This window comes from Macaca fascicularis, chromosome 2 (assembly GCF_037993035.2).
Source record: "Macaca fascicularis isolate 582-1 chromosome 2, T2T-MFA8v1.1".
NCBI lineage: Eukaryota > Metazoa > Chordata > Mammalia > Primates > Cercopithecidae > Macaca > Macaca fascicularis.
The window spans coordinates 158,508,607-158,527,090 of NC_088376.1; the positions used below are offsets into that span (position 1 = coordinate 158,508,607).

An 18,484-nucleotide genomic window follows, 5' to 3' on the forward strand; every position below is an offset into this window, starting at 1 on the left:
GATTAATGTCCTCCCTCCTTCCCCATCCCCCAGCTCCCATTTTACCAATGGGGACATTTGGGGAAGAAAAAACAAAGACTTTCTGTAAGAAAAGATGAATCAGGAATAGCTGAGATTGAAACTCAAACATTCCTGGTCCCACCCCTATATTCAGATGTTTTCATTTACAAGATATTTTAAAGTAAAGAAAAAATGCTGCAATATCAGTAAATCTAAATGCAACGAACTTCTTTATCTCCCATCCTCCCCTCTGAAAGGCACTACTATTTATAAAGGCTTTGTGGACCACAAAGCAGGGAAGCTAGCTTTCTCCTCTGCTTCCTCTACTCCCCCTTACACTGTTTATGGCTGAGAGAGACCTGAAGGATATCTCCAACATTACCATTTTTTTCTTAAAAATTTTACCACATTCAGCTATAAGTGGATATATATCTATTTAATTTGAAACAAATGTAAAGATGTAGGAAATCATCATATTAATACTTCTTAAAAATTATTATGGGTTGTCCCTGATCTTTTCTTCCTTTATCCCACCCTTACAAAACAAAACAAAAAGCTCAAAACCCTATGCAATGAATATAAGCCAAGCAAGAAACTTGTGACCTTGACCATTGTTTGTTTTTCCTATTTCAGCTAAAAGTTCACTCCCACTGTGAACTACCATCATTATGATAGAAGTGGACTATTTTCTCCTCTCTCCTCTCTTCTTTACTACCAAGTAATAAATCTCTCCACCAAAACAGGAACAAGAGTGGCCCCTGATCCTTCTTCCCTAACCACAGTTGCCCTCAGAACAACTTAAAGTACATTCCCCAGGCTCATCGTCTGGGATTCCTTGTTATTTCCACCTTGCTATGGAGAACTCTTGAACCAAGACTACTCTCTTATCTCTGTTGGGAGAGACCAGGAGCTTTGCAGACAGGGAGCCTCCCTGTTAGTTTCCCTCCATTATCAAACTATATAAAATATACCCCCTTTCTCTTGGGGCCTCTATTAAGTTCATTCTGGTCTAACGATTGTACCTTGGCTCCAGTTAACAAAATCATCCTACTTTTCCCAGGTCCCTCTTTTCCTGTCTTCTCACTTCCCAAATATGTGTACTTGGGGGAATTCCATGTAACCCCACATCTGGATCTGGATCCTCCCAACTCTGTTGTAAAAGCTGATACGAAAGCTTGAGGTCTAACATTCTGTCAACTGCCCCCATAACATAATTTCAACAATACCATCCTTGCCTCCCACCTGCCGTGGTCTGTTCACCATTGTCCTGGGCCCTGGCCTTCTCAAGAAGAAACTCAACTTGTTATAAAAACTCAGAATGGCTCAACAGGGGGATCTTGATTCAGGTCATCCACAGTGGACAGAACAGAACTTGCCAAGCTGGAATTTATGGATATTGGGTATCCTCAGAGCCTACAGTTTGACAAACACTATGGGCCAGGCTTTCCTCTCTTTTTTTTTGAGACGGAGTTTTGCTCTTATTGCCCAGGCTAGAGTGCAGTGGCGCAATTTTGGCTCATGGCAACCTCCGCCTTCCGGTTTCAAGCGATTATCCTGCCTCAGCCTCCTAAGTCGCTGGGATTACAGGTGATTGCCACCACGCCCAGCTAACAGGCATGAGTCACCGTGCCCGGCTCAGGCTTTCCTCTTTTATGCTGTATACCATAATGAAGGCATGTTTACTGAAAGGGTTTTAGTAAACATGTTTACCAAAAGGATTATTAGTAAATATGTTTTAAATTTTTTAAACACAATGAAGACATGTTTACTAATTTTTTTTTACTAAATGTTTTAAATTTTAAAAAATTTTAGTAAACATGTTTAATGTATGTTTTAAATTTTTATGTATTGTATCATAGAGTATTTGCATATACATAAAGGTCCAAATGAAGACTATAGGGGTTAGTCAAGAGAGACCTCTGAGGGAGTGAGGCTTAATGACCCAGGGCCATTTGAAAACTAGGAAACAAATACAGTCGGAGTCGGTTTCCACATATTTGGTTAATCCCGAAAATACTAAGTGCTATCTAGTCTTATTGCTTATAATTTCCATTAGTTTATCAATCTGTAATCTTGGATGGGATGAGGTGGAGGGTGAATGAGGAAGTTGTCTTTGAAACCAATGGAAAAAAAATGATGATGATTTTTAATTTTACATTTCCACTGTGGGAATAATGCTTTTTATATGTAAAGTTCAGGCTTAGTTTCCACCATTTCTTTTTCATTTAGATAGGTTTGTAGTTCTATTCGTCCTTCATATATTCTCTTCTTGCACTTCTGTACTGTGTGATTTTAATTTTCTCCATCCCATTATAGGAGAGAAGCAACGCCGTTAAACCTGATTTGAACAAACACTTGAGTTACATTTTTAAAATCTTACTTGCATAATAATATCTATTTTCAACACATATTCTAGAAAACTAAGGGTGGATCATGTACAAACACAAAAAACAAACTCCCTCCCTCCAAAACAAACAAACAACAATAAAGAAAGAAAACCCATGAAATGCCCAGGTTTAATTTTTTTTTCCACCAGAGTGAAAAAGAGCAGTTAATAATAATCTTTTATGGAGAATATACACCAGAAAGCAGGATTGGCCTCAAAGCACAATTAGTCCTTTTGGTTCAGAGAACTATCAGCGGCTGAGTGGTGACAGGTATTGCAATCTCAGTTACAACTTAATGCTCTGTTAGGGTGGTGTATCACGTTTTGTTCCATGGCTTTAAAAAGGACTTAGGACCAGGCCTTTAAAAGGCCTATATGGCTGCCTCCTTTTAGTAAGCACCCCTTAGCTTCAATAAGGAGTTAGAAATAAAGTCAGCCAACTTTCTGAAAGATGGTATTCTACAGCCGTAGAAGAAATCAGAAAGTGTTGGTACGTTATTCATAGGAACTGTAGGAAAGGTTTTCATTTGCCCTTTTGTATGAACCTCTTATATTTGTTTGTTTATTTCAAACCTGGTGTAGACACAAAAATACCCCCGCAGCTCATAGTGTATTTGAACTTATTTCCTAGTGGGCTTTCTTGCCAGATTAACTCTGAGCTGCCAGTGAATTTGCGGGTAGCATTTCATATACAGAAAGAACCTATCTTAATCAAATAACCTGTGATTGACAGAAAAAATTATCTCATTCAAAAGGGCAATGTTGCTTTCTCTTAATGCACAGGTTCTGGTAAAAGATTTCTATACAAGATTTATAAAATGCTCTACAAAACTTGTCATCTAATTGTGCTTAGTCAAAACAATGTAATGCTTCGGTAAATAAATTACTGTCTTAACTGGAGCACTCAAAGTTACTTGTGTTTGATTTAATATATATCTCTCTCTATATTAGAAAACTCTGAAACCTGAATGGGATATATTATACTGTATGTGTATATCTATCCTATTAAGAAACTATATCTAAGTTATCTAAACCAGAATAGTTGATATACATGACATCTCCATTAAATAGAACTTTTTGCTTAAAATTTCAGCAAAGCCAGAGAACTTTTACACTCTTGTGAGCTTACGGTTTGCCCAGTTAACCACTCATTTTGGAAGATACAGTTAAAATTTCATAACAGCCAATATTGTTCTCATCTTTGTCCTTCTTCTGAACACTTCTGTGACTCTTTGCCTCTTTATTTCTTCAGAATGACCTTCTGGAAAGCCCCTGGATTTAGGGTGACTTTTACTGCTGCTCAGACCCTGAATAACCACTGATGAGGTTTAAGAGGTACATCTCTCAATTCAGAGAACTGCACGGAGTGAAATGATGAACAGAATTATTTACAATCACATTCAGTCTTGCTTTGGTTCACACTGCACTTCTATGTGAAACCATAGGGGCTGGGAGATGGCTACGTCCCTTGGTTCACCCGGTTGACAATGTAGCTCTTGACATTGGGAATAGGCCGCACATCATTCTGGTGTTTGCGGCGTTCTATGAAGCATGCTAGGCGGGAGGTGTCCAGGGGGATCTTAGAGTAACTGCCATTATGGGGCTGCAGCCATGGATGCTGTAAGCATGTGGCTGCCGTGGGCCGCCTCCGAAAGTCCTCCTGTAAGATCACATTGATGAAATCTCTGGCAGCGTTGCTCACACCACAGAAGTATTCATGGGGGAAGCTGAAATCCACCCTGCATACATTGATACATGTCTCCTCTTTGCTCTCATCCAAGAAGGGGGAGACCCCACTCAGCATGACATATGTCAGAACCCCGATGCTCCAGATGTCTGTCCCCAGGGAGACGGGGATGCCTTGGATGACTTCTGGGGCAGCAAACTCAGGGTTCCCCAGCAGGTGGTGAATGTGGAAGTGACCCGAAATCTGGACAGCATCCTCCAAGTCGATGAGCTTCACTCGAGGCACTGGAATCCGTAGGTCAATGAGCAGGTTTTCAGGCTGCGGAGATCCAAGGAGGAAGGGAGAAAAGAAGGGAAGTTCAGGCCTCTATTTTGACTACTCAAAAGACCTCATTAATTCAAACACAATTATGCTATTCTTTGATAAAGCCTATGGTGTATGGAAAATTCCCTATGCACTATGGAAACTGCATAGGAGACTTCAAAGTATCATTCTGAGCTTACTACACTTTGAGTTTGGGTTGTAATTCAGAGAAGTAGTTTGACATTGAAAATCATGTCTTCTTAACTACATTGCTTCTGCATTGAGTCAAGGAAATAATAAATTACTCATTTTGGTGAACAGGGGCTTCTTTTTGAGCAGCATGGAAGAAAACGTGACATTTGTTGGCTTACTTCTATGAAGTTAGATTAGGTAGGTAGAACTTCCCTACTTTCTCTCACACCAGATGTCATTGTGGCTCTGGTATATTCTCATTAATTCATGGATGATATACTTAAATTGTATGACAACCCAGATTCTCTTTAATAGTCATAATGGGATGGGCGTGGTGGCTCACATCTGTAATCCCAGCACTTTGGGAGGCCAAGGCGGGCGGATCACTTGAGGTCAGGAGATCAAGACCAGCCTGGCCAACATGATGAAACCCCATCTCTACTAAAAATACAAAAATTAGCCGGGTGTGGTGGCGGGCACCTGTAATCCCAGCTACTCGGGAGGCTAAGGCAGAAGAATTGCTTGTACCCAGGAGGCAGAGGTTGCAGTGAGCCGAGATTGCACCACTGCACTCCAGCCTCGGCAACAGAGTTGTCTCAAAAAAAAAAAAAAAGTCATAATATTCTACTCTAAGTAAATAAAATGAATTTGAATTTATATTCCTTATGAGTAATGACTGTAAGTTGGACTTGGCCATTTAAGGTATTCCCTGCAAAGTTGACACTTCTTATTACCTTTATGTCCAAATGTGCAACCCTGCAGTTGTGAAGGTACTGCAGAGCCTCCATGATGTCTCGAATATAGAAAGCTACTTTTTCCTCCATCAGTTCATCATGATTCATAAGGTAGTCTAAGAGGCGGCCATCATCCATCCTGAAAGTAGGCAGGGAAAGGCAAAGGAAATATGTTTGATATGAAGAAATAGAAAAATAACACATATACAAATCAGTAAGAGCTCTAAGCTCTCTCATACTTCTTGTTATACATGAAGACTAAATGTGCAACACATGCATATTTAGTTAGAGCCTAAAGTTATTGTAATATTCAGAACTAAAATAAATATATTTACAAATATGGTGTACTGCAGGGAAGAAATATGAATGACCTTGTTTAGGAAACATTCTCCTTCATTAACTCTAAAAATTGCTCACAACAAAATGTTGTGACGACCATTTAAGAGGTTCGATTGCTAAGTAAAGAAAGCCTTCACCAAGAGGGACTTCAGCAATATTCTGATTAACCGTAGCCTAGGGGCTGCAAGCAACCCCACGTGTGTTTTGCAAAGTACTTCTTAATTTTATTTTATATTGATTTTAGAAATGAAGTCTTCACTGTGTCACCCAGGCTGGAATGCTGTGGCACAATCATAGCTCACTGCAGCCTCGAACTCCTGGGCTCAAGTGATCCTCTTGCTTCAGCCTCTCACATAGCTGGGATTTCTGGAGGACGCCACTGCGTCTAGCCAAACTACTTTCATTTGTCAGTTTTTAGTTGGGGAAAACAGAAAGTAGGCAAAGTTTGTTCTTTGCATTATTGATTCTTTGCCCCACTCCCACCCTGCCACCTTTTTTTTTGTTGTTGTTATTTGTTTGTTTTGTTTTTGAGACAGTCTTTCGCCCAGGCTGGAGTGTAGTGGCATGATCGCGGCTCACTGCAACCTCCGCCTCCCAGGTTCAAGCGATTCTGGTGTCTCAGCTCCCCAAGTAGCTGGGATTACAGGTGTGTGCCATCTCACCCAGCTAATTTTTGTATTTTTAGTAGAGACAGAGTTTTGCCATGTTGGCCAGGCTGGTCAGTAACTTCTGGTCTCAAGTGATCCACCCGCCTGGGCCTCCCAAAGTGCTGGGATTACCGGCATGAGCCACCGTGCCCGGCTCTTGATCCCTTTTTGAATCCTTTGCCTTCTGGGCAACTTTTCCAACCTTGAGAACTGTGATTGAGAACATGGTATATGGAGCCATCCAGACCCAGATTCGAATCCTGGTTCTGCTACCTACCTGCTGAAGGCTGGGAGCAAGTCATTTGAACTCTGTGTTTTGGTTTCACCAAAGTGAACCATCTTTAAAGTGGGAATAAGAACAGCAACAAAATAATAACAATTATTATTCATTATATTAATCTAATATAATGAATTAATATTATCTTATAATATAGTGGGTGAATATTACTATTCACCTATTTCATTATGAGGATTGTGCAAGGATGGAATGAGATGATGAAGCATTTAAGCGTAATTGGTAGCGTAGGTAAGTGCTAAATAGATGGTAGCTATTCTCAGCCACCCTTTGTCCTCTTACAGCAAGGAGTTACCAAATGTATTGAGTTGTTAAAGGCACATCCCCAGGAAATCCCCATGCAGAGGAGCCTAATCCAGGGTCAGAAATGACTTTCAGTTACAGCTGAAATCACCCTGGCCAAGTTTTCCTCTTCCCCTCTAGCTTGCTTCTTCTCACTGGTGTCTTCTACTTCCCCTAACAGGAGCAAAGGCTAGAACCCATGCCAGCCTCTTTTGCTTTCCTCTGACCCTGCTAGGGGTGAGGTAAGAGTGATCAGAGTAGATGGAGTAGGATTTGGCTTGTTAAATATATTCCCCTGAACTTCTTGGGGTCATTAAGGGAGCAATTAACAGCAGCACTGCTCCAAGTGAGAGAGTCTTAGCCACCAAGTTCACCTTTAGAGTTTTTGGGTAAGGCAGATGCCCACATCCCACCCCAGAATAGGGAATCTAAATCTCAGTTGCCTGGTAAAGAAAAGCTCTCCCAGCAATTCTGGTGACCACCTAAGGGGAGGCCACTGTCACATAATTGGCAGCATAAGTATGTGCCACATAAGCATAACAGGATAATGAGATCCAGCACAGGGATTAGCTCAGGCACTGCCTCTCCACAAACTTCCCCTGAACTTCAAGTTCAACCAAGCACCTACGTTCTCACAGCAACCTTCTCCAGTGCATGCATGTCTTTCTTAGTATTTACCATGTTATATTAAAATCATCCATCCATCTATCTATTGGTCTTCCTCATTAGACATGTAACTCCTTGAGGGCAAAAGCTACATCTTTTCCCCCTGTTTTTTGTTTGTTTGTTTGTTTGTTTGTTTTTTGAGACGGAGTCTCACTCTGTGGCCCAGGCTGGAGTGTGGTGGTGTGATCTTGGCTCACTGCAACCCCCACCTCCTGGGTTCAAGCGATTCTCCTGCCTCAGCCTCTCGAGTAGCTGGGATTACAGGTGTGCGCCACCACGCCCAACTAATTTTTGTAGTTTTAGTAGAGATGGGGTTTCACCATGTTGGCGAGGCTGGTCTCGAACTTCTGAACTCAAGTGATCCGCCCACCTCGGCCTCTCAACGTGCTAGGATTACAGGCATGAGCCATCGTGCCCAGCCCTTTCCCCCCTATAAACTCTACCTCTGCCTCCTCTAAACTACCCTTATAACTATACCTTTGTTCCCCCAGCCCTGGCCCTGGTCTGGATGGTGGTTGGTGCATAGTGAGTGCTCAGTAAATATTTGCTAAACTAGTTCAACCCACTATTCATCTAACTTAATCCCTGCAACATCTCTGGGATGTTGGAGGAATTTCAGTCTTCACAGATGAGAACCCGGGGCCCTGGCAAACTAAGTATTCTGCTTCAAATCACAGAGCTGGGACGTGAGCCCAGATTCCTCATTCCAAGAGCAGCTTCTTTCCATTGCACTGCAGTCGCCCACTATCAGCACCTTCCCTTAAAACAGTAGTTGGCAAGTCTGAAGGGGCAGAAGTTCTGGGTCAGCTGAATTCAACCTGGTACATAGTGACAATACCTTTCATTGGAACTCAAGCACAGATGCTGTCATCTGTGGACAAGTATAGTTCACTAGCAATAGAATATGCCTTTTGAGTTAGGAGGTTCCCTACAGACAGGTCAGGCTCTGAAAAAGACTGTTAAGTCTAAAGTGACAAACTGCCAACTACTTAACCACATACAGTTTAAGTTTCACAAAAGGATTACAGATGCTAGCAGCACTGCTTTTGTCCCCTCTTTTTTCCAGCTGATTTAAAAAATAGCCAAACTTGCTTGCATTTTTGCTTTCTTATTTTATCATAAATAAATTCGTGGCAAGTTACTCACTGAAAGATCCCGTACACACACGCCTAGACTAACAATCACGCAACAGCCGGACTAACATGGTAGTTGAAAAGCTGAAAATGCAGGCACTTCTTTACTGAAAACGGGTTCTTGTGGAGCCATACACAGCAATGGTCTTTGGCAGAAATGTCTGTCTCCTGTCTAGGCCAAGGGCCTCATTAGCACCAATCTGATCACATTTCTGTTACTTGTATCACTTCTGAAAAGACTCTGTTCTCTTTCATCTCTGTGATCTTTATCTAAACCACAGAGCATACTGTTTCTTCTTAGTCTGGGGTAGTGGTGGGGAGAATGGGACATTATTGCTTTATTAAATCTATTCTAGGGGTATATGGTTGCCTAAGTCCCTAGAAAATCTGGAATGAGTGGAATGTTTTGAAGGTAAGGCTCTCCCCTAGAAGGAATTTCTTGGGTGGTAGACTGGAGATGCTATGGTGGTGAACTGACACACAGAGCCCTCTCTTTCAACTCCACCCTGTCAATCAGCCTACTGTTGACAAGCTCTTCCCAAACTCATGCCCAGCCCAAGAGTCCATAATAGAAAGAAAATAAACATGGAAGGGAGAGTGATATGGGTTCAAGTCCCAGCTTCTCTATTCCTAGTCTTAAGGAGCTAGTTCTAAGGACTTCCCTTATCCCTATTATGATGTTTTAATCTTTGAAATGGAAATGACATTGATTATAAAATGGGGGAGAGAGTGCATGTTTTTTTTTTTTTTTTTTTTTTTGAGACGGAGTCTTGCTCTGTCACCCAGGCTGGAGTGCAGTGGCCGGATCTCAGCTCACTGCAGCCTCCGCCTCCCGGGTTCACGCCATTCTCCTGCCTCAGCCTCCCGAGTAGCTGGGACTACAGGCGCCCGCCACCTCGCCCGGCTAGTTTTTTGTATTTTTTAGTAGAGACGGGGTTTCACCGTGTTAGCCAGGATGGTCTCGATCTCCTGGCCTTGTGATCCGCCCGCCTCGGCCTCCCAAAGTGCTGGGATTACAGGCTTGAGCCACCGCGCCCGGCCGAGAGTGCATGTTATATGCAGCACTTTGCAAATGATAGGACCTTGTATAAAACGTAACTGTCTTTTCCATTAATTGTGGGCAAGAGCTAACCCAAATGGATGGGGGCGACTTTAGACAGACGGCATCTGTACTTACAGTTCCAAGATCAGGATGTAGGACGTGGGGGACTCATAGGTGTCATGGAGAGTGATGTACTGAGGGTGCTGTAGGTGCTGAAGCAGGGCAGCCTCGTGGGCAGCCTGTTCTTTCTTCTTCATTTTTTTACTAACAAATTTCACAGCCACATCTTTGCGGGTAGCTTTGTGAATGCATTTCTTTACTATAGAGAAACGGCCTCTGGAAAAGCAAAAGGGAAAGTTTACCAACATTCATCAATTAACTAGATATATTTTATTCATGGATAAGTAAAGTTTTGTGTGAAGTGGTCAGATAGATTTTATTAGGAATCCTACTCTCCTATATTTTTAATTATAATGTTATTCAGAAAATCCATTTTCCTTCTTTAGCATTTTAGGTTTTTTTGAGATGTCAAAAACTAATATATAATATAATTATATTATACATTATATTTTATATATAATATAAAGCTTTTTTTTTTTTTTTTGAGACAGGGTCTTGCTCTGTTATCCAGGCTAGAGAGCAGTGATGTGATCATGGCTCACTGCAGCCTCAACTTTCCAGGCTCAAGCCTCTTGCCTCGGCCTCCCAAAGCCCTGGGATTACAGGTGTGAGCCACTATGCCTGGCCTAACTAATATAATTTTTTTAACCAATATTTTTCTCTGCCATTTTGACCATCAATGGCAGTTCAGTTTTCTTTTCTAGGCAGAATACATATTTCTGTGAAATACAACAATAGAAACAGCAATAATGTTAAAGAAGGAGGAATTCTACTCAATGATAATTTTTAAAACATTTTTATTGTTTTTTTCTCCTTCTCATACATACCAATTCTACTTCCTTCAAGGTCTAGCACAAATGCTACCTCTTTATGGGGCCATGACATGATGAAAAGGCCAGACTGTAGAGCCACTGCAAATTGGATTTTTTTTTTTTTAATTTCAACAGGTTTTTGGGGAACAGGTGGTGTTTGGTTACATGAATATGTTCTTTAATGGTGATTTCTGAGATTCTGGTGCACCCATCACCCAAGCAGTGTACACTGTACCCAGTGTGTAGTCTTTTATTTCTCACCACCGTCTCACCCTTTCCCCCGAGTCCCCAAAGTCCATTGTATCATTCTTACGCCTTTGTGTCCTCATAGCTTAGCTCTCATTAAAAACATTTTTAAAGAGTCCCTTGTTTCATTTTATTTTATATTTGTTATCTTTTTATTATGAAAACTTTCTAATATACACAAAAGTGAAGAAAATAGCAAAATAGATCTCCTATGCAGCCAACTTCAATAATCATGAACCTTTTAATCAATTTTGTTTCATCTATCTCTTTTCTATACGCTGCTTTTTTTTTCCCCTGGAGTATTTTAAGCAAATCCAGATATAATGTCATTTCATTCATAAATACTTCAGTTTACATCCCTATTGACAAGAACACTTAGAAATATATAACCACTCTGCCATTATTACATCTGACAAAATTACCAACTCCTGAAATAGAATGGTTCCCAGATACAGCTGTTGCCCTGTGGAAGGTGGCAAGAGAGCTCTGTAGGGGCACAGGTCAGCAATGGGGCAGATGAAGGGAGGGTCAGCAAGGTGATAAGGCAGCACCATCCAAGCCCTGCCCATGAGGTGTCCTAACCCACGAGCAGAGGAGTGAACAGTCTGAAGACCAGCCCATTCCTCCAACAGAAATGGGTGTGTCGTGGCCACCATGAAGATCATCTAACTGCCTCCTTGACCTGGCTCTGTGCTCAAAAGGCAACTTTTTAATAATACTTTTTTTCCCATCATATATTTGCATAAAATAAAATAATGTGCTAATAAGGCCAGGTGCAATGGCTCGTGCTTGTCATCCCAGTGCTTTGGGAAGCTGAGACAGGAGGATTGCTTGAGCCCAGGAGTTTGAGACCAGCCTGGACAACATAGTGAGACCCTTTCTCTTTAAAAAAAATTGTTTTTTAAAAATAATGTACTAATTAGTAAAACAAGTCTTAGACAAGTATTTATTGAACATACATTATTTACCAAATATCATTCTTGGCACAGTAAGCAAATATTTGGTCAAAATGGCAGTTTTGTGTCACATTACAAATTAATAAATTGCCATTCTGGTTTTCAACAGTGCTCTCTTTGTGAGTTTGATTATCATAAGTTACTTCTTGCAGAGGAGTGAAATGGAACAATGAAAACAATTGAATGTTGAGGATAGCTCTCCTGAATTTAGTGGCCACATCAAGGTACTGCTAGCTTCATTTTTAGAAAAAGGTTTGTAGTTGTTAAAGTTATGCAGCCCCATGGTTAAAAAAGTCAATTATCTTTACAGATTTGTTATTAAAAAAAAAAATGCATCCCCATTTTTCCTTCCCTGGAGTCTTGCTCTGTCACCCAGGCTTGAGTGCGGTAGCATGATCTTGGCTCACTGCAATCTCTGCCTCCCAAGCTCAAATGATCCTCCAACCTCAGCCTCCCAAGTAGCTGGGACTACAGGCATGCACCACCATACCTGTCTAATTTTTTGTATTTTTTTTGTAGAGATGGGATTTAGCCATGTTGCCCAGGCTGGTCTTGAATTCCTGAGCTCAAAGCGATCCATCCACCTTGGCCCCTCAAAGTGCTGGAATTAGGCATGAGACACCGTGCCTGGCCTGCGAGGCAGTTTAATACATCAATTTAATATAGTTTAGCAGATTATTGAAATATTTACTTATATGACTCTCAATCATATGCTTTGAGTGGCTACTTCTTCATTTTTCAGTTTTAATTATTTCTGTTGACATCCCACTATGGAAGATGAGATTTTAGCCTCCTTCCTCTGTCCCTGCCACATAACTGCTATCCCCATCCACTGTCCTCCCAATAAAATTATAATCAATATTCGGTGTCTACATTACTACACTATGTCTATGCTATTCACAGTTGAGCCTCTAGTAAACTATGAATACTTTTCCTTTTTCCGACAGAATGCAATCTTCAATCATTTCCGACAAAGAGTGCATGGGAAATAAATTGTTTCAGACTTGCATATCTGAAAATTTGTACTTATTCTACTTTTATACTTGATTGTGAGTTTAGCCGAGTATAATCCAGCTGGAAAATTTTTCAATCACAATTTTGAAGGAATTATTCTGTTGCCTTCCAACTTCTATTGTTATTGGTAATGTTAACTGTTAATGTCTAAAGCATTATGATTCCTAATCCTTCATGACCCCTTTTCTTCATGGAGAATTTGTAGGCTCTTCTTTCTTCCTAAGTGTTGAGAAATTTCACAATTATGTGCTGCAGTATGATCTATTTTCATCCATTAGGTTGGGCACTCAGGTGCTCTCTCAATTAGTAAACTAATGTCTTTTCATTCTGGGAATATTTTATTTTTTAGAAATAATTCCTTCTTCTCTGTATAATTTGTTCTATTCTCTCTTTCTGGAATTTCTGTTTTTCAAATTGGACCTTCTAGTCTAGTCCTCTAATTCTTCTTTTCCTATTCTATTTCCCTTTTTTTTTTCCGGTTACTCAGATTTCTGGGAAATTTCCTCAACACTGTCTTCCCACACTTCTATTAAGGTTTTCAGGCCAGTTGCAGTGGCTCACGCCTGTAATCCCAGCACCTTGGGAGGCCAAGGTGGGTGGATCACTTGAGGTCAGGAGTTCAAGACCAGCCTGGACAACATGGTGAAACCCCATTTCTACTAAACATACAAAAATTAGCCAGGCATGGTGGTGCGTGCCTGTAATCCCAGCTACTTGGAAGACCGAGGCACAAAAATCACTTGAACTTGGGAGGCAGAGGCTGCACTGAGCTGAGATTGTGCTACTGCACTCCAGCCTGGGTGAAAGAGCAAGGCTCTGTCTTAAAAAAAAAAGGTTGTTTGTTGTTTTTTTGTTTTTTGTAGAATTATGCTCTTGTTTTATAATTTCTTTTTTTTTTTTTTTTTTTTTTTGAGACGGAGTCTCGCTCTGTCGCCCAGGCTGGAGTGCAGGGGCCAGATCTCGGCTCACTGCAAGCTCCGCCTCCCGGGTTTACGCCATTCTCCTGCCTCAGCCTCCCGTTGTTTTATAATTTCAATATTATCCTTTATCTAAGGATACTAATGAGAGTTTTTGGAAGTCTTTTGCTATATAGTGTGTTTACTTTCTTCTACTTTTGTTTTGATTTCTGTCTTTAATGTTAAAGATTTTCCTCAACTGTTCAGAAATTCTTAGTAGTTAAATTCATTTCACCTGGAGGATATTTTTTGCTAGATTTAGAATTATTGGTGGCTAGCTCTTTTCTTTCAGCATTTTAAAGATGTTGGTTCTGTTGTCTTCTTGCCTCCATGGATTCTGATGAGAAATCTGCTGTCATTTGAGTCACTGTTCTACCTGAATGTAATATGTTGTTTTTTTCTCTTGTTTCTTTCAAGATTTTTTTTCATATATTTGTTTTCGGCAGTTTGATTATAATGTGTTCTGGGCATGGTTTTTGTTTGTTTTTTATTTAGGTCACTAAGCTTCTTTAAAAATTTGTGTCTTTTGCCAAATTTGGGACATTTCTAGTCGCTATTTTTTCAAAAATTTTTTCTGCACAAATCACTTTTTTCTTTCCTTCAGGAGTTCTAATGACATGAATGTCAGACCCTTTGATATTTTTCCATAGGACCCTGGGATTATGTCTAATATTTGTAAAACATTTTTTCTCTCTATTCTTCATGTTGGATAATTTATATTTCTTCCTCTTCAATTTCACCAACTCCTCCATCAGCTTTGTTCTGTTATTGAATCCATGCTGTAAATTTTAAAATGTTAGATATTCTATTTTTTGTTATGCAATTTTCATTTAAAAATAATTTCTATTTCTCTGCCAATAACTTCTATCTTTCCATTCATTTCAAGAGTGTTCACCTTTACCTTACAGAAGATGGTTGTAATTGCTACTTTAAAGTCTTTGTGTGATAGTTCCAATATTTGGATCATCTCAGAGCTGGCATCTGTTGATTGTTTTCTTCCCAAGAATTTTTTAAGTTTTTTTCTGCTTTTTGTAATGTTGAGCAATTTTAGATTGTATCCTGAACATTTTGAATGTTATGTTGTGAGACTCTGATTCTGTTAAAATCCTTTGGAGAAGGTTGATTTTTGGTTTATTTGTATGTTTTGGTCAATAATCAGCTTGGTTAGGTTCAGGCTGCAAGTTCCGTCTCACCTTCTGTGGGAGGTGGTTCTATTGTCAGTTCAGCTTTCAAAGTGTTTACTATGCTTTTAGGTCTGCCTCTTGTGAGCACCACACAAAGAGTAGTCTGAAGCTAAACAGTCACTGCGCAGTGGTTTACATCATAGTCCAGTTCTCAGAGCCTTGCTATATTTCTTTGAATGTGCCTTACACATGCACAGCCGGAAGGTGGCCCAGGATTTGAGTCATTTCATAGAGAATTAGGAGATCTTCTTTTGCTTTTTCCTGAGATTTCCCCCGCATTCTTTATCTCCTAAGTGCCCCTTTTTGAAGTTGTCTGGCCAGAAAGATGGGATTCCCTCAGAGGTTTAGCTTCCTGCACTGTCATGCAGTTTCACATGACTGCCCTTGGGGTGAAGGAGTGACAGTAAGGAGACAGAAAAAAACAAACAAAGCATGAATTATTCTGTTCTCTCCACTCAAAGGGTTCCCCTTTCTTTGTCCTTTGGCCAGAAATGTGGGTTTTTCTTGGAGTTTTTGCTCTTTGTGCATGCTACATAGTTCTTTGATTTGGCCCACACTTGTATCAAAGCTGGGGAGATAAAGGAGAAAAGAGGAAAGAAGAAAAAAGGAAGGAAGGAAGAAGGGAAGAAAGGAAGGAAGGAAGGAAGGAAGGAAGGAAGGAAGGAAGGAAGGAAGGAAGGAAGGAAACTGCTATTCTCCTTGTCATTAGCCATTCTTCAAATTTTTACTTTTCTTTCTTTCCTTTTAGTTTTTTGAGACAGGCTCTTGCTCTGTCACCCAGACTGGAATGCAGTGGTGCGATCTCGACCTCCTAGGCTCAAACAATCCTCCCACCTCAGCTTCCCAAGTAGCTGGGACTACAGGTGTGCACCACCGTGCCTAGCTAGTCTTGTCTTTTATTTTTTTTAGAGATGAAGTCTCACCATATTGCCCAGGCTGGTCTCGGACTCCTGGGCTCAAGTGATCCTCCTGCCTCAGCCTCCCAAAGTGCTGGGATTATAGGCGTGAACCACCACATCCAGCCCAAGTCTCTTGACTTTCCATTCTCATCTCTATTATTTAATTTAATACCCAGGTATTGCTTTTTGTATCTTGTCTGGGATTCTGGTTGTAATCAGTGGGAGATAAAGGCTACAGTGGCTTTACTATATCATGGCCGGCATTGGAAGTCGGCTCATTTTGAAAGTTCAGGAATAAAAACGTGTTTGGTGGCAGGGCATGGTGGCTCACACCTGTAATCCCAGCACTTTGGGAGGCTGAGGCAGGCAGATCACCTGAGGTCAGGAGTTTGAGATCAGCCTGGCCAACATGGAGAAATCCCGTCTCAACTAAAAATACAAAAATTAGCTGGGTGTGGTGGCAGGCACCTGTAATCCCAGCTACTCGGGAGGCTGAGGTAGGAGAATCACTTGAACCTGGGAGGTGGAGGTTGCAGTAAGTCGAGATTGCATCATTGCACTCCAGTCTGGGAGACAGACTGGAGTGTCTAAAAAAAAGAAAAGAAAAGAAAAAAGATGTTTAGAAGCTCTGAGCTTGTGGGTGAAGCCTGTCAACTTTTACTTTACTACAGAGTAATTTGACCAGACTGCTCAGATGGGAAAGCTCCATAATCAGTATCTTTAAGTCTTTCCTTTTGGGCTGGTTAGAGTTCCCGGAGAAAGAGCCCCCTGCTTTCTGCCTAGAGGGTGAAACCCTGGCTGTCAACCTCTGGAGGTCCAGCGGATAAGAGAGCTGGGTTCTCAGTACCCAGCATGCATACATTCTCATATTGTCCCTGTTTGCAGAATGGCTCCACTGCCTTCAACTGTGCGTGGTGTCCCCAAGGGCAGGGATGCTCCATTTTTCCCTTTCCAGAAAATAAAACTCCAGGCCGGGCATGGTGGCTTATGCCTGTAATCCCAGCACTTTGGGAGGCCAAGGTGGGGGAACTACTTGAACCTGGGAATTCGAGACCAACCTGGGCAACACAGGGAGACCTTGTCTCTACGAAAAATTTAAAAATTAGCTGGGCATAATGGTGTGTGTCTGTAGTCCCAGCTCCTTGGGAGGCTAAGAGGATCACTTGAGCCCAGGAGGTCAAGGATGTAGTGATTGAGCCACTGCAGTCCAGCCTAGGTGACAGAGTGAGACCCTGTCCTAAAACAACCACCACCACCACAACAAAAGAAACAAAGAAACGAGAAAGAGAGGAAGAGGGAGGAAGGGAGGAAGGCATGGAAGGAGGGAAAAAGGAAGGAAGGAAGGAAGGAGGGAGGGAGGGAGGGAGGAAAGGAAGGAAGGAAGGAAAGAAGGAAGGAAGGAAGGAAGGGAAGAAGGAAGGAACAAGGAAGGAACCAGTCTTTTCTTGGATGAGGAAAGACAATCACACAGATATTTGAAGCTGGGGAGCAGATTTGGAGCCAGCTTATCCCTTGAGAATGCTGACCGGTTGCCTGTATAGAATCTAAAAAGGTAGGACCAGGTCTCCAGGTAAGGATGGCAGGCTGAACACAGACATCAGTTTTCACTCCCTTCTGAGACACAACTTCTCAAAAAATTTTAGCCAATCCTTTCAATTTTAGCATCCTCCTTCTACCTACTTCCAGAGTACTTGATGCTCCTAATACCTGAGCCTTTGGGTAATTCTGCTGCAAAAATTACAAAGGCCCTCATTTGACCCCATGACTGACTGACTCAGTTCTTCAAGATCATTTACCATTCTTTCATCTGTTTTTCTGTGTCTAATACTTTATTTTTGTCTCTTCTTCCAATGTCCTCATTCTTATATGCCTACTTTAAAAAAAAAAAAAACAAAACCCTTCATTGTAGTTTCAATGAAATTTAGGAGGAAGTGAAAATAGATGCCTGTGTTCAACCTGCCATCTCACCTGGAGACCTGGTACTGCTACCTTTCTGTATAGCAATGGGTACAGGCAATGGTCAGCATTTCCAGTGACAACCCCCTGCCTTCTTTATACTGCATTGTTGCCTATATAGTTCATCCCTGGTTAAACATGCCATACTCAAGTGCCCTTTCCTTCTAGGATGTGCTGTAGGAGAGAACATATTCCTTCCTGCACTGTGGTTTTTTATAGTATTTAATTATCAGAGCGCTCCTTTTAACAGAATAGTCACAAAGGCCCAGAATTCCAGTTTAGGTATGATGAAGAAAGTCGATTCACTTCCACGGCCCTGACACAAATACCTTTCCTGTGTCTCACATTAACATCTCCATGTATTATTTTGGCCGGGTGCGGTGGCTCACGCCTGTAATCCCAGTACTTTGGGAGGCCAAGGTGGGTGGATTGCTTGAGCTCAGGAGTTTGAGATTATCCTGAGAAACATGATGAAACCTCGTATCTACAAAAAAATGCAAAAATTAGCTGGCTGTGATGGCTCACGCCTGTAGTCCCAGCTACTTGGGAGGCTGAGGTAGGAGGATCACTTGAGCCTGGAAGGTCGAGGCTGCAGTAAGCAGTGATCACACCACTGCACTCAAGCCTGGGCAACA

At 41.3% G+C, this 18,484-nt stretch overlaps 1 protein-coding gene across 26 annotated transcripts in view; it reads right to left on the bottom strand.

Moving 5' to 3' along the window:
• Positions 1-2,125: 2,125 nt before the first annotated feature.
• The window catches only part of KALRN (kalirin RhoGEF kinase), a 694,928-nt gene continuing 678,569 nt past the window's right edge, over positions 2,126-18,484 (bottom strand). For 23 of the 26 annotated variants that reach the window (XR_012431622.1, XR_012431621.1, XM_015446332.4 and 20 more), the window contains 3 exons: positions 9,842-10,042; positions 5,303-5,441; positions 2,126-4,391 (listed from right to left, as the gene is read on the bottom strand). Coding sequence is in view for 21 of the 26 variants with exons in the window: in XM_015446332.4 (XP_015301818.2) it covers positions 3,846-4,391; positions 5,303-5,441; positions 9,842-10,042 (886 nt within the window). In the remaining 5 variants the exon portion in view is untranslated. The remainder of the gene's footprint in view (positions 4,392-5,302; positions 5,442-9,841; positions 10,043-18,484) is intronic. The other 3 variants (XR_012431625.1, XR_012431624.1, XR_012431623.1) reach the window with 1 other exon arrangement.